At 48.6% G+C, this 14428-nt stretch overlaps 2 protein-coding genes across 2 annotated transcripts; one reads left to right on the top strand and one right to left on the bottom strand.

Annotated features, from left to right (window-relative positions):
- Positions 1 to 2870: 2870 nt before the first annotated feature.
- JR316_0008551 (uncharacterized protein) lies at positions 2871 to 9372 on the top strand (the record flags this gene model as incomplete). The annotated part of the gene is made up of 7 exons (XM_047894264.1): positions 2871 to 3056; positions 3202 to 3595; positions 3747 to 3809; positions 3962 to 4494; positions 4690 to 5435; positions 5933 to 6248; positions 6598 to 9372. 7 exons carry the CDS (start codon positions 2871 to 2873, stop codon positions 9370 to 9372), a joined length of 5013 nt encoding a protein of 1670 aa, XP_047747579.1.
- Positions 9373 to 10407: 1035 nt separating this feature from the next.
- On the bottom strand, positions 10408 to 11834 carry JR316_0008550 (uncharacterized protein; the record flags this gene model as incomplete). The annotated part of the gene is made up of 2 exons (XM_047894263.1): positions 10408 to 10904; positions 10973 to 11834. 2 exons carry the CDS (start codon positions 11832 to 11834, stop codon positions 10408 to 10410), a joined length of 1359 nt encoding a protein of 452 aa, XP_047747578.1.
- Positions 11835 to 14428: the final 2594 nt, after the last annotated feature.

Here is a 14428-nt window from a genome sequence, read left to right as displayed (position 1 = left end):
AGAAAAATAACACAGCGATGACTCTCTGAGGTCGTTGATAATTGTTGTGGCCGAATAAAAGAGCTTGCGGATTTACCAGTACGGTGTGCTCCATACTTAATCCAACTCAACCACCCATTGCACTGCATAACCATCCGACCGAATTAGGTGTCGACATACCCCCTCCAGTAGCACGCCTTTAGAGCAAAAAGGAGCACAATAACTGGGGGATATAGTATAGGCCACAATTCTACGGATGACCACGCAGACGGGGGCTGGAAGAGGTGGAGAGGACGATGCGCACTGCGCGGAATCAAGCGCATCGCATAATCCATAATCGATATTCAGTGATCGACAATGCATCTCCGAACCACTGGCGTTATCCTTTGTATCAATCTCGTGTTTGCTACGCGGGCACGGAGTACTGAATCCACAATGAGATACATACGTCCGCTGACCATCTTAGGCTTAGGGTGGAGTTCGACCTACCGCCCATGCGCCCGCCAAACACCGCATAAACCGTAGGTGAGCAGTGTCGCCTTGGGGCGGAGGATCAAGGCTAGCCTACGAGGGGTAGTCGACGCGAAAACTCTAGGTGGATACAATGTACATCGCTGAGATGGTTATCCGTGCGTAGATATGATGTACTACACCACAGACGAGTTTGGGAGAGTAGGAGTGTCCGGAGTGGAGATGGCGACGGTGAGGGGCAGGTGAGGGAAGAAAGGAAAGGAAAGGAAAGGAAGAAAAAAAGAAAGGTTCCATGGCGTATCCATGGCCATTCGTCACAGTAAGATGTCCCACGGTCACTGCGCCTTTGATTATCACGGAGACATTAGCTCAATGAAAACCAAAGTGTTATCTGATCTCTTACCTCGCTCTGACACAACGATGCCTTTGATGTGCGACGTTTATATTATCCCACCTACATAATGGTCCCTCCGTCCTTTTTTCGGTGACGCTCACAATTATGAATCACCAGACGCCTCTGCGAGAACCCATCGGCTAGACAGCGCGGTGGTGCCTCGACCCTGCTTACACCTCCCTCTTGGTCCTGTAGAACCTCGGTCTGCGCCCAGATGCTCGTTCCACTTCCACATACCAGTGGTAAGCCTGTTAGTGGACATTTAAGTGCTGGCGCGGATGCGCCCCTGAATAATATTAAGAGAGGGAGGGAGAAGATGGAATGTTAGATACTGGGAAGAACAATAAAAGGTGCGTTGTACATAATAATCTTCGTTTGCTGTCAACAGTCTTCGCTTCGGAGTATGTCTGGAAGCGCTAATTTCGAAATGTATAGCCAGTTTTTTTGTTGTGTTCGTTGACTAGACAATGGGTTGACTCCGATTCGTACCTGTTGCCGTCCCGCATTTCTGAGCGATGGTAGTAGTCATCCTACAGAACCAACACGAATCGTCAGATACGGTTTTTACATTCTGAAGATGAGAAAAGGAAATTGTTTATCATACCCCATTGCCGGCATGTTCGAGCTTGGCGAGAGGCTTGCCAGGGTTAACCCCCGGTGCCCTCTTCACAGTTCAGTTCCATGTGAATGGATCCTTTTCGATGATTAGCTTCAATTTCTCCAATATAGAAGTGGGAACTGTGGGTAAATATCGCTGGAATGCTAGCATAACTCTCAGGATAATAATATGAAGTCCGTGTGCAAACTAGTGCGGGTTTGTGCCGCCTGTCCTGATGGTTCTGAATAAATGAACCAAACTCCGCCATGAATGATGCCAATATAGCAATTCTGCTTCCCAAGTTTGGACGCAGCACTCATGGAGGTGGTGGATGGCTCATTCAGGTACCTGAGGACGATAAGTTACGAGGTCAGAAGAGGTACAATTTTATTCAGTGAGGAGCTCATTGAGACAAACGGTCTAGTTGGGATGAGGATGATGCCTGTACCTGACATACAAAGCTAATTGGCGGGGTCGAGAAAGTTCATACCCTCCGGATTAGATGAGAATTATTCTAAGTCGTCTGTGGCCTGTTAGTAACAACAATAACAATATATCAATAACGAAACCTCCCACCTGGAACTTGCATGCATGTTGATATGACGCATGAAAGCTGGGGGGGGGGGGGGGCGGGGGGTATTTGGCTACTGTTATATTTCTTTCTTAATTCATCAGATGGGCAGATATCCGGTCAGAAATAAAGAAGGAAGTGTATAAGTCGTAAATCGTCACAAAATCCAAAATCCAAAATCCAAGATGAAAGAGTCGACGCTCGAGGACATCTGAATCGTCGCTTGTAGACTTACGAGTCGGTGATACCCGCCGAACAATCCATCTCCGCTCTAACTTACACTAGTGACTGAACCCAGATCACGGGTTCGCACAAACCCTAACCCTCCCTCCTTCTTGCCACCCCTCCACTCCGCTCAAACTAACCGCCGGGTCTTTGTCTTGAACTCCCGGATCCCTTCGCCCATACCCACCCTCACATCCATCTTGCTCTCCTCTCCCTGAAACCGTGAAACCGTGAAATCGTGAAATCTTGTACGTTGAATCTCTTGGAGGCGAAGCTAAATCTGTGGTTGGAGTACTGGATGCTGTTACACTGTATACCCGGATCGTCAGCGTCAGCGTCAACGCTCAGCTTCTGAATCGCCTTCGCCGGCAGTGATCGTCGAAGTGCCCCCCGCGAAGGCGAAGTCTCGCGCTCATCGTCATTGAATTGTCAAGGTTCTGGAATCTGTATACAGCGATACAGTACAGAGTATCTGATTCCGTCCGCTTTTCTTACTTACATCTTCGGTTCACAGTTCACGGTTCACGGTCCACGGGGAACGGGGAACGGGGAGTAGGAGTTAATCTAGCTTCATCACTCAAATCGCTCCGACAAACTACAAACTACAAACTACATTACTCACTCGAGAAACGATGGGTCCACCCAAGCCTAGCGCATCGAGGGCGAAACCGAAAGCTTCGCACATCCAGCAGCAGCAGCAGCAACACCAACAACAACAACAGAAGACGCACGCAGATACAGAAGCGACAGCGATAGTAGAAAAGAATGTAGAGAATGGAAAGAATGCAAAGTTCCAAACTTATGGTCAAGTTCAAGAAGTATGTACGTTCCGCGTTTCGTCTACCAGGTGTCTGGTTCTCATCGATATCTCTGGTTCTCGTTTGCTCGGTGTGTCGATTGTTTGTTTGTTGGCTGTTGGATATTTGGTGTTGGATGTCGGATGTCGGATGTTGGATGTATCAGCGTTATCCACCACCCAGCCATTCGCCCCCACCGCCATCTAAATCCAAATCTACACCCGCACCCGCACACCCCTCTAAATCCAAACCCCTACCCCCATCCCCATCCAAATCCAAACCTGCACCCGCACCCGCACCCGCTCCCGCTCCCGCACCCGCACCCAACCCAACAAAACCAACCCCCCAAACCCTAAAACTCACACACATCCACACCCGCCTCCTCCGCACCCTCGACGCGCTCGACACCCTCCATACGACATACACACACGACACCGCCGCGCTCCAGCGCGCATTGCTTGGCGAGCGGCGGCGGCGCGCGGAGGCTGAACGCAGGGAGATGGAGGTGCGCGGGGAGGTTGAGGGGATGAGGGTGGTTGTTGGGGGGTTGGTTGAGAGAGGTGGGTGGGTTTCGTTTTTTTTGTTTTTTTTTGTGTTTTTTTGTTTTGTGTTTTCTGTTTGTTTTGGGGTGCCTTTTTTTATTTTTGAGGAGCTGGTTGATGGATGATAATAACATTCCTTACGCTTTCTTTCTTTCTTTCTTTTTTCAAGTCGAGCTCGAACACGATTACAAAAAGTGGCCTGTAGCGCGGATGCGGCTCTCCGAATTGGCTGGTACGTCCCCTCCCCTTTTCTTGACCTGCTTTTCTTCAGCTACTTACCTGTACCTCGCACTCACGTTGTCATTGACGTTTCCATTTCCTTCCACCTCGCAATCTCGCTGTATTCACACGCGTGTAAACCCATACATTTGTACGCAACCCTAGACGATATATCCATACCCGTCCCCGGTCCACTCTCCTGTGTACCAGTACCAGCGTCGTATAACACTAAATCCCACAATCCATCGAAGCACCAGCACCACTCCATACCCAGCACAACCCACCCCTCCCAGCGCACCTCACCACACCACCCCCCCTCCCTCACCCACTCCCACTCCCACAACCAACCACCGCCCACATCATCATACACCCCATCGCTAACCCAGCACCTCAGCACGCAGCTCGCGCACGAGCGCGCCGCGCATGCGCGGACGCAGGCGCGGGTGAGGGTGTTGGAGGCCAAGGTTGCGAGGAGGGAGGTTGAGCTTGAGAGGTTGTGTGGTTGGGCTGGGGGTGCGGGTGCGGGTGGGGATGAAACGGAGCCGGAGGAGGAGGGAGAGGAGGGAGAGGAGGGAGGGGAGGGAGAGGAGGGAGGGGATGCGGATGTGGATGCGGAAGAGGAGATCATCGCGATGCTTGATGTGACGGTTACGCGCAACCGCATGCTCGAAGCTGAGATCCACGAGCTGAGCGAACGGGTGCGTCGATTTCTTTCTTTACTTCATTCTTATTCTTATGCTTATGCTTATTCTATGATCTGATGTCTTGTCGTGTCGTGTTGCCGATGCGTTTTCTTTGATTTATTTTATTTTGGATTTTTGGTTATGATAATTGTGGTGATGGTGATGATTATGGATGTGTTCATATACAATACGGGTGGGTGGATATACTAGCTGGCAAAAGCCCGCGCGTCCTCTTCCACCACCTCCGCCTCTGGCTCTGGCTCTGCGTCATCGACAATCAAATCAAACACCACCACCCCCTCCTCAAATTCAACCACCACGCCCACACCCACACCCACGCCCACGCCAACACACGCATCACCTCTTCCGCCCCGCCGACATCCGACATCGCCTTCTCCTGGTTATCCCGCTTATCCCTCTTATCCCGCTTCTCCCCTATCCCCCGCATCTCCCGCATCTCCCGCTCGCCCACCGCACGCGCACGCGCACTCGGAGTGGGAGTTGGAGGATAAGTATGATGGGGATAGAGAGCCTATCCCGCGTCCGCGGCCTTTACCGATGCCGCCTCCCGACCCGAATCCTAATCCGCCCACGCAGCAGACGCAGACGCAGACACAGAAACAAAAACCGGCGTCTTCCTATATCCACCGCGAAACTAAACCTGAAAAATCAGAACAATTGGAACCGTCGTTACACCTCGACGAGCTCGAAGCGGAGATTGGCGAGCTTGGGCGGCAGGTGGATAGGTTTCGCGCGGAGAGGGGTGCGTGGGAGGATGTTGTTTTTCGCGGAGGTGGTGGTGGTGGTGGGCAGGCGAGCGAGGATGAGTATGAAGGTCGTGGTATGGAGCTACGCGTGGATGGACAAGGAGGAGGAGGAGGAGGAGGAGGGGGAGAGGAAAGGACGGTGGAGGATTTGAGGATGAGGGTGGAGGTGCTGGAAAGGGTTTGTGCGCGGTACGTCCTGCCTCTCTTTCTTTCTTTCTTTCTTTTTTTTTTAAAAAAAAGAGAAACCCGTTCTTGTGTATTCCTTTCTCTGTTGTCTTCGTTCCTTCGTTCCTTCGTTCGCTTGTGTTCTTTTTTTCTTTCCTTTTTTTTCCTTCACGTTTTTATTTTTATTTTTATTTTTACTTTTATTTTCATTTTTCATTTTTTTATTTCTTCTTCCCCTTCCTCCTTTTTTTTCACGTCCTTTGGGTAAACACTTCATTTGCGATATCGTTTATCCCTCAACTCATCCTCCCACTCACATTTGTGCTTTTCGTTTTCCCTCTTGGGAAGTCATTATCGTTGTCGTTTTACTTTGCATTTCCCGATATGTTCCTCGTCCAACGACCTCTTCCTTCTGCCCTCTTCCCTCTTCCCTTAACATTTAACATTCCCTTTCCTTTTCCATCAACTGTGGGATACACGAAAACTTGCTGACTGTTCATCCGTTATATTGCTCTTAACAGACTGCGAAAGGAAGTGGAAGATATGCGATTATATCGGTACGCGCGGGATATTTCGTCTCCACGCGCACGCCAGCGCGAGCGCGAAAGCGGCGCCTCAAGGTCAAGGTCAAGGTCGAGGACAAATCCAAGTCCAAGTCCAAATCCAAATCCAAATCCAACTTCGAAAGCACCACCAGCACAACAGCATATACCATCCAATACCGAGCATCAGCGCGCACACGAGGTTCAACCTCGCCACCCCGAGACGCAAGTGGAACTTGAACCTCTGCCTGCATCGTCGACGACGACGACGGCAGTGGTGGTTGGAACGAACGAGGTGCGTACCGCGTTGTTGATCTCTGTTTTTTTCGGGTGGTTTTTATATTTGTTGGGTTGGGATGGTCGTCCGTTGTCCGTTGTGTACTGTGTTGTACCGCTCGTTTTGGGATGGTGTGTACCTCGCCTCGCAATCCGCGATACCTTTCCGTTCGGTCGTGATGGAGGGTGTGTTGTGTGGACGTATGCGCATGCGCATGCGCATGATCTTACTTCGTTTCTTTCACTCCGATCCAATCCAATTTTCCATTTCTTTTTGATTGTATATTGCCTTTTTTCTTATATGACACTAACACTTTTCACCTTTTTACTCTCATCCTCATCCTCCTCTTCTTTTTTTTTCTTTGTAGAATTTACCTGCGCCGTCGCAATCATCCGCAAATCTTCCCTCACATCCACATCCACATCCACATCCACATCCACATCCACATCCACATCCACATCCACATCCACCTCGATCCGCACCTTTACCGACACCCCTGCCCGGACTGCCACTGCCGTCCAAGCGCGCGCGTGGCTCGTCCCACTACCACTACCACTCACCACCACCCCCACCCCCACCCCCTCCTGCGACGGAAAACGCGGATGCAAACTCAGATAGAAACGAGCGCGAGCATGCATACGCGCACACGAACGTAAATGCGAATGCGAATACCGATGCGAATACCGATGCGAGCTTGTTCGGCAGTACGTCCGACATGGTCCTCTCCACCCCATTCGAAGGCGGTGTCGTGCTCGCGGCGTTACCACCTTGTTCTCCTCCTCCTCCGTCACCTCTTTCACCTCCTTCATCTTCACCTCCACTGCGAATTTGTGCTGTTGTTCCTCCGCCACCCTCATCTTCATCTTTATTACCTCTTCCTCATGCACCACATTCCCCAATAACAACGCCTCAAGCTCTACCTCTACATCCGGCACCCGGTCCTTTGTCTTCCGCGTGGACGTGGACGTGGACGCCAACTCCCTCCCTCCCCCTTCACCCCCTTCACCCTCCTGCTGCTCCTCCTCCTGCTGCTTCTCCCGCGCAGCCGCCCATTTCCCCAGCTACACTCCCCCCTCTCACATCTTCCTCTGCGATTTTGGCGCTTGATAGTGTTGTCCCGGCTCTGGATTATGGCGCTTCGGATGTACCTGTACATGTACCTGCGCCAGCGCCTATTTTTGAGGCTTCGGTGCCTGTGCCTGTGTTTGAGGCTTCGGTGCCAGCGCCTATGCCTGTCCCCGTGCCTTCGGCTGTGGCTACGGCTGCGGCTGTGTTCGAGGCTCTGGCGCCTGTGCCTATCTCTGATGTGTTGGATGGCGGTGCAGCTGGAGCTCGAAGTGGTGTTGAATATTTGGAGAGGGGTGGGAATGGATATGGTCAAGGAGATGGCGAAGGAGAAATCAAAAGAGAAATCAAAAGAGTCAGAGAGGGCAAAGGCGAAAATGAAAACGAAGGTGAAAACGGTGGGGGCAACGACGAAGACGAAGGCGAAAACGAAGGTGAAGGCGAAACGTCAATGGAACTCGCGACGCCGCTTATGCCCACGAGCATGCTCGTATCTGCATCGGTATCTTCGACGCCGCCCCCGCCCCCGTCCCCGCCGTCTGTGGGTATGGGTATGGGTGTTAGTGTTGTCGACAGGCAAGGTGAATGGGTAAGTGGAAGTGGAAGTGGAAGGGACACGGGGGGACGAGATCGGAAAGCGCATGAGAATGAGAATGAGGATCAGCATGGGGATGATGGTGAGAGCGAAGATGAGGCGGACAAGATCTGGAATTGGGCGGTGGACGTTGGGAAGCAGCAGCACCAGCAGCAGCGGCAGGATCAGCATGCATTCACGTTTAACGAGCACAGCCACGGGTACCCGCACCTACACACTTACCAAGAAGACGGCGACGGCGACGGTGATGGTGATGGTGATGGCCACGGTAAATGTGCGGACGAACGTGGAGAGGGAGAGTACGAGCGGCGTATCCAGAACCAGGGCGAGAGCGAAAGTGAAAGTGAAAATGAAAGTGAAAATGAGAACGAGAGCGAGAGCGACGTCCCGCGCGACGTGACGCTGCGCTCGCCATTATCGATGCCGTCGCCTGTGCTACTCCTCTTTGAGCAGCGCGAGTTGCAAGGAGAAGGCGAGGCTGGTGGTGTGGGTAGTGTGGTACCGAGGATGAGTCCGGACCCCGTCCCGCCTTCATCTGTCCCGGAATCCGCCCCGATACCTGCGTTACAACCTAAAAATGCGAATCAGAGTGGGAGTGTCCCGCTAATAACGCTCGCTGCGTCCCCCTTCGTCGTCCCGGCAAATCCCACAGTAGGACCAGGACCAGGACCAACAACATCGCATGTCCAACCATCTTCGTCGGCGTTCACCTTTGAGCCCGTCTCATCCACATCCACATCCACGTCAACATCCACATCCTCTTCGAATCCATTCCCATTCCCGGCGCCATCGGCGCGTGGAACGGGGATACCGCACTCGCCTCTATCGCCTACACCGTCAAGTTCGAGGGTGTCCATCGCTCACAGGATACACGCACAGGCACAGGCACATGCGCGGGGTGGATCTGTGGGACAACGCGCGTGTGCGTCTTCAAGGTCTCGGTCTGGGTCGAGGTCGAGATCCGCACTCCAGACGCAATCACACACGCCAGCGCGTACACCAGCACGCACACCGGCGCGTACACCAGCACGTACACCAGCACGCACACCGCCCCCCGCGTCCGCGCGCGCAGCCGCCGCGCAGAGCGGGAGCACGCTGCCGTCGCCTAGTATCCTCCACCTCGATCTCCCGCTCGACCTCGACTTTGATGTAGATGTAGATCGTGACCTCGCCCTCGACCGTAACCGCGACCCCCTCATCGGTGATCTTTCTCGTCACCGTATGCACATGCGCGATAGCTTGACGGATAGCACTGGTACGGACCGGAGCGTCGATGCAGAGATGGAGGTGGAGATGGATAGTGGAAGAGAGTCGTTCGAGGCTGCGTATGAAGCTGAAGCTGCAGTTGAGGGTGGTGCACTAGTTAGCGCGCAAGTGGATTCCGAAGCGGATGCGGAAACGGATGCGGATGCGGATGCGGAGAGGGAGAGGGAGAGGCAACGCGCGGTATACGCCGAGCTTGCACTTGCGCGGTCCACCTAATCTCTGTTCTCTGTGCTCTGTGGATGTGGATATGGAACGTTGAGCGTTGAGTGTTGAGTGTTGCGAGTTGAAGGTGGAGTGGGAGGGCGGAAATCAGGTTGTATGATGTGGATGAACAAGAGAACATGAGCTGGGTATGAGTGGGATTTTTTCTTGGAACGTTTGATTTTTTTGTATATCTGTTGCGCGGTGAGAATGAGATTGAGTTGAGGGGTAGTCGTTGTTTTTTGGTGTATTTTTTTCTGTTTTTGTTGTTTATATGTTTTTGGTTTCTTTTCTTTTGGTTTATGGTTTATGGTTTTGTGATCTGTGATTTTGGTTTCGGTTTCGGTTTTGGTTTTGATTTTGATTTTCATCTCAGGTTTTCTGAATTTTCGTCATTTTATTCCGAAATGTATGTAACAAGCTACCTCATGTTATTCCTAGCGTTTTGTCACGTATCTCATCTACTGTGGATTCATGAATTATTTTTTTCATTGAATGTTGACAACAGCACTTCTGAATCGTTGGCTTGACAAACAGGTGGTGGCATCATGTACATAATGACTAGGCTATCCTAGACAGACTTCGATATAAGAGATGCTTCGCAATTTGCATGTCAACCCGCCAGAAGTTATGGACTATGGACCTTTATGGATTAATGAATTGTAGGTTAAGAGATAAACATGAACCCTACTTAGTAACGGTGGCACCAATTTTTCAATTTCTAAGGCCACCGCAAGTATGAAACCTGAATAAAAAGCAAAAAGTCAAGACGATGCGCTGAGACTCTTCAAAACTGCTCAAACCAAGCTCAAACCCACATATTCAATTTGCGTGACATTCATTAGCTGTGAGAACTGAAGAAGACCCACTAATCGCTACCAATGTCTTTTTGAAACTGAAAAAAAAAACATACGGATGACATACGCTGCCATATAACTGCAATGCCGGATGACATTTACACTGTCACAGCTAACGCAGTACTTAATATTAATGTGCAGCGGTGCCAAAGACCCCAGGTGTAACCCTTAAAATCTACAAATCGATGCTGATTTAGACCTGAGCTGTCTCGCCAACCGTACGCCAGGGATAATTAGATCCATGAAAGAAAACCCGAAATTTGTGGTGCACATCCGCACATAATGGGAAAGCAGCCTTGAAATAAGCATCTAACTGTTCCTTCCAACGAGGCGGGTCCGGGTTGCTGGACGTTCCCATCAAACTGCACATCTCGACTTCGACATCTACCTTCGTCGTGCTCCTCAGCGGCAACGCAGCCAAATGCTCATCCCAGACATTCCTCCGCCACGGGGTAAACAAACGCACTTGTTCAAACATCGGATATTCCCACATATCGTAATGTTGGATCGTTGAGATAATGGATACAGTGAGTGATTCGAGCAGTGGTGGGGGTGTAAAGCCGCCGAGCATCTTGATTGGCACGGATTCTTGGGTTATACTGTAGACTGTGTCGTAGCGACACTTTATGTGGAGGTTCTTGAGGAATGGTAATGAATGGTATGGAATAAATGGCTCGTCGTCAACGCCCTCTGTGGTGCGATTACATCACATTTAGAAGGTGTCAAGAGAAGTAGGACAGTGTAAAGATGGCACTTACTTTTAGAAAAATGGACCCCGACCGTCAACGTCTCCAGACACTTCGTCATGCCCAAAATCGTAGCGATGAGCTCATTTGACGCATAGAATACAGTGAGAGTGGTTAAGCACGAGAATATTGTAGGCGGTGCTTCTTTTTTACCACAAATAAATTTGATATATACCTCGAGATCATATCCCGCCCAGAACTCTATCCACAGAGATTTCAAAGTCACCGGACGAGCGCTTCCCTTGGGAAGACGGTTCCCGAACTGCGCCCATGATCCGAAACGTAGATGCTCAACATTGGAGCCAAGAACAAGGTCGACTGGTAGGCCACCTCCTTTCAAGAGGTGAAGTTCGTTAAGATAAGATGTTCTGAGAAGTGAAAGTAGGGATTGAAGCAGAGGGCCATTCCAATTGCTCAATTTCTGGTCGCGTCCGATGTCAATCGATAGAATACGTTTGGGTGCATCCAGTATCGCAGGATCCCTGAAGAGGTTATCAAAAATGACACATAAAGCATCCGCATTCCTGAAGAAAGCAAAACTGTGTCCTCCCCTCTCTCTCAAGCTAAGCGATGTAATGAAGGTGCGTGTTGCCCGCATGTTCAGTGGTCGCCCACCTCTCTGCATAAGCCTCGAAAGCCTTACGATACGTTTCTCCTCCTTCCGGTTGTGTCTTCCTTCTTCAAAGCATATAAAGGAGATAGAAGAGAATCTTTGAGTGTTTGCCAGTACTCGATGGTGCTGTGATGTAAGCGCCACGGAGGAGAGTGAATGTGGATCAAGTTCGGGTACAGCGAATCTGATAATGAGATCGACAATCTCTGGTGGTAACTGGGAACCAAGGGATTCAGTAAAGGTACGATCATCTGAGTCCATTGCGAAGGATTGCTCGTCAAGGTCACTGATTGTAGTACAGACAGTTGAAGGCGGTGGCGTATACCAAAATCGTGGGATTTGATGGATTTTTGTTTGACAAGTTCAAAGTTCATTCAATCTCCGATTGAATTACACGTGACTTTAAAGTTTAAGGGAATCGTTTTTTGCAAACTGAGTCACCTCGTTTGCTTGTTCTTTTATGGGCTTTGCCATATCCTCACTATATTGTGCTCTGGACTTAGCCTTTATGGATCAATATCAAATTTGTATTATTCTTCGTCTACAGACACTGTATATTACACCCCACACCCCCTGTCACAGATCTATCCACGTGTCCCTGCCCATTTGCAACCTCATATGTGCACTTGTTTTAGTGGGCCACCGCAAAGCATGGCATGACAAGACTTTACATTTCACATTTGTATAAATATTTTTAATCTAGATTTATATAATATAGTTAATATATTAATATGTTCTAAATGCACAGCCGGATACTGGGCAAGGTCATAATTAAGTTATTATGACTTAGGTCTACTATAAGCTCAGTTGTGTTGGACACAAAAAAGAGCTGTACAGGTTATAAGGCCTGATTGTAAGGAAGGACTTGTTTATTATAATCTGTATATCTGCTAAATATTCAAGAGCTCCAAATCTGCTGGGAGGATCTTATAGGGGAAACTGATGGGAGAATGCTTATGTGTATGGCTGCCTAAGTAGAAAAATATTTCCCGTAAATATAATTTTCTTATTTTTGAAAAGTGCATCAAGAATAAAATAAAATTTGTATGCAGAAACATTTGTTTGGTGTGCAGATTGCTTTTTGGCCTAGTTTAATGCTACTGTGAACACAATTGGCTGTGCGGAAACATATTTCAAGCATAATTTGCAAGTGCTAGTGCATTATTTCTTCCCTAAAATATATTTGATGTGTAAATTACATGTATGTAAGTACATTTTGTGTGCTGAACAAACCTTTTAATGCGCAGAAAACTATCTTTAAAATGACCATCTTTTGACCAAAGTGGCCAGCTGCAGAAGTTCAAGTTGCTCAATGCAAAGTAAGTATGGTGACTGTGGAAATATTCTGTGCACACTGTACACAGGATATTCCCACAACCTGCTTATTAATTTACAGCCAGTATAAACACCATAGCAAGTCAGATATAATAAGATTATCTAAAATGGGATTGAAAATAATTACTATTGCCAAAGATACTTGTATTCTACCTAAAATATATACAATACACTGCAGTAATATATTAATAATTATTAAAGAAGTTCAACTTGCTTAAGACACACTGGAATGACTGTGGAAATAACTTGCATACAGTATATGCAAGTTATTCCCACAATCTGCTTATTAATTCCAAAAGGTTTGTGTCAGGGCAACACTATAATCAGTGTGACAAGGCCACCAACAAAGATCAAGCAAGAGAGAGAGAGAGAGAGCAGAAGGAGAGTAAGAGAGCAGAGAGAGAATAAGAGAGTGAGAGAGACTCAATGATTCTAAGAGATCACACCAATGATAGTGGATATCCTAAGAGATTGAAGCTGAAGCTACAGCTACCTACAAGTCCAGTATTTATACTCTATAGCTATTCTAGAATATTCCCTACATTACATCATAAAGGAAGGTTAAAGAATAAAAGTGACATCATATAGAAAAAGGACGAGTAAGACTGGGAATCATATAGAATTTACTAGAAAGAAGTGGAGCAAGAAGGCTGTGATGAAAGAAATAAACTATCTAATCAGATAATTGATAAGATAATGAAAGGATAAGATAATTCTGTGAAGATAAAGAGGAGAAACTGGAGAAACCCTGACAGTTTGGAAGTCCAAAAATCTAGGTGTGCCAGAAGTATCAAATCTGTAAGCCCCAGATTTGGCAGTTACCATAGGTTTCCTACTACCTACTATATTGCCACCACTAAGTACTAACTTAAACACTACAATATAGCAATGCAGGATTATTGGAAATTGCAGGTGTTTCTTGAATATTGGTGCTGCATTAACAGAATTCTCCTATTATTCATGCATTCCATATTGACTGTTGGATACAGTAACAAGGCTTTTTGTAAAAAAAACTTGTATCAACTACACCTGTTATTTTCAAGAAATTGTGTTGCTGCTGCAACCTCCTACCCCTTCCTGGACAAACACTGTTGGCTCTACTGGTTGTCTCCTGCCCTGCTCCGCCTCTGCCTAATGACCAGCCACCCTACCTTCCTTAACAATTAGCAGTGCAAACTGCCAGTCTGTGTTTTTATTCCCTCTACCAGCACCTTCTTTGCCAAACAATAGAAATTGTTGTTTGTTTTTATGCATACCCATCCACCCTATTGCCTTGCTACTGCCGCCTTCTGGTTGACAGCCACCACTGCCTCCCTCAATAACCAGCAGCCTCATGCTGCTCATTCATGCCATTTTTCCCCCACTTCCTGCCTTCCTTGATAACTAGCAGTGCAAAGCTGCTAGTCTGCATCCCTGCTGCCCAATTTTCTATGTTGTACCTACAGAATGACAAGCAGCAATCTAACTACTGCTCCATGCCACATCCTCCATTGACTTTGTCAGTTCCTACCAACTTTCCC

This window comes from Psilocybe cubensis, chromosome 7, assembly GCF_017499595.1.
Source record: "Psilocybe cubensis strain MGC-MH-2018 chromosome 7, whole genome shotgun sequence".
NCBI classification, from domain to species: domain Eukaryota; kingdom Fungi; phylum Basidiomycota; class Agaricomycetes; order Agaricales; family Agrocybaceae; genus Psilocybe; species Psilocybe cubensis.
The sequence above is the reverse complement of the archived record's forward strand: the minus strand, read 5'-3'. Positions and strand labels throughout refer to the sequence as shown.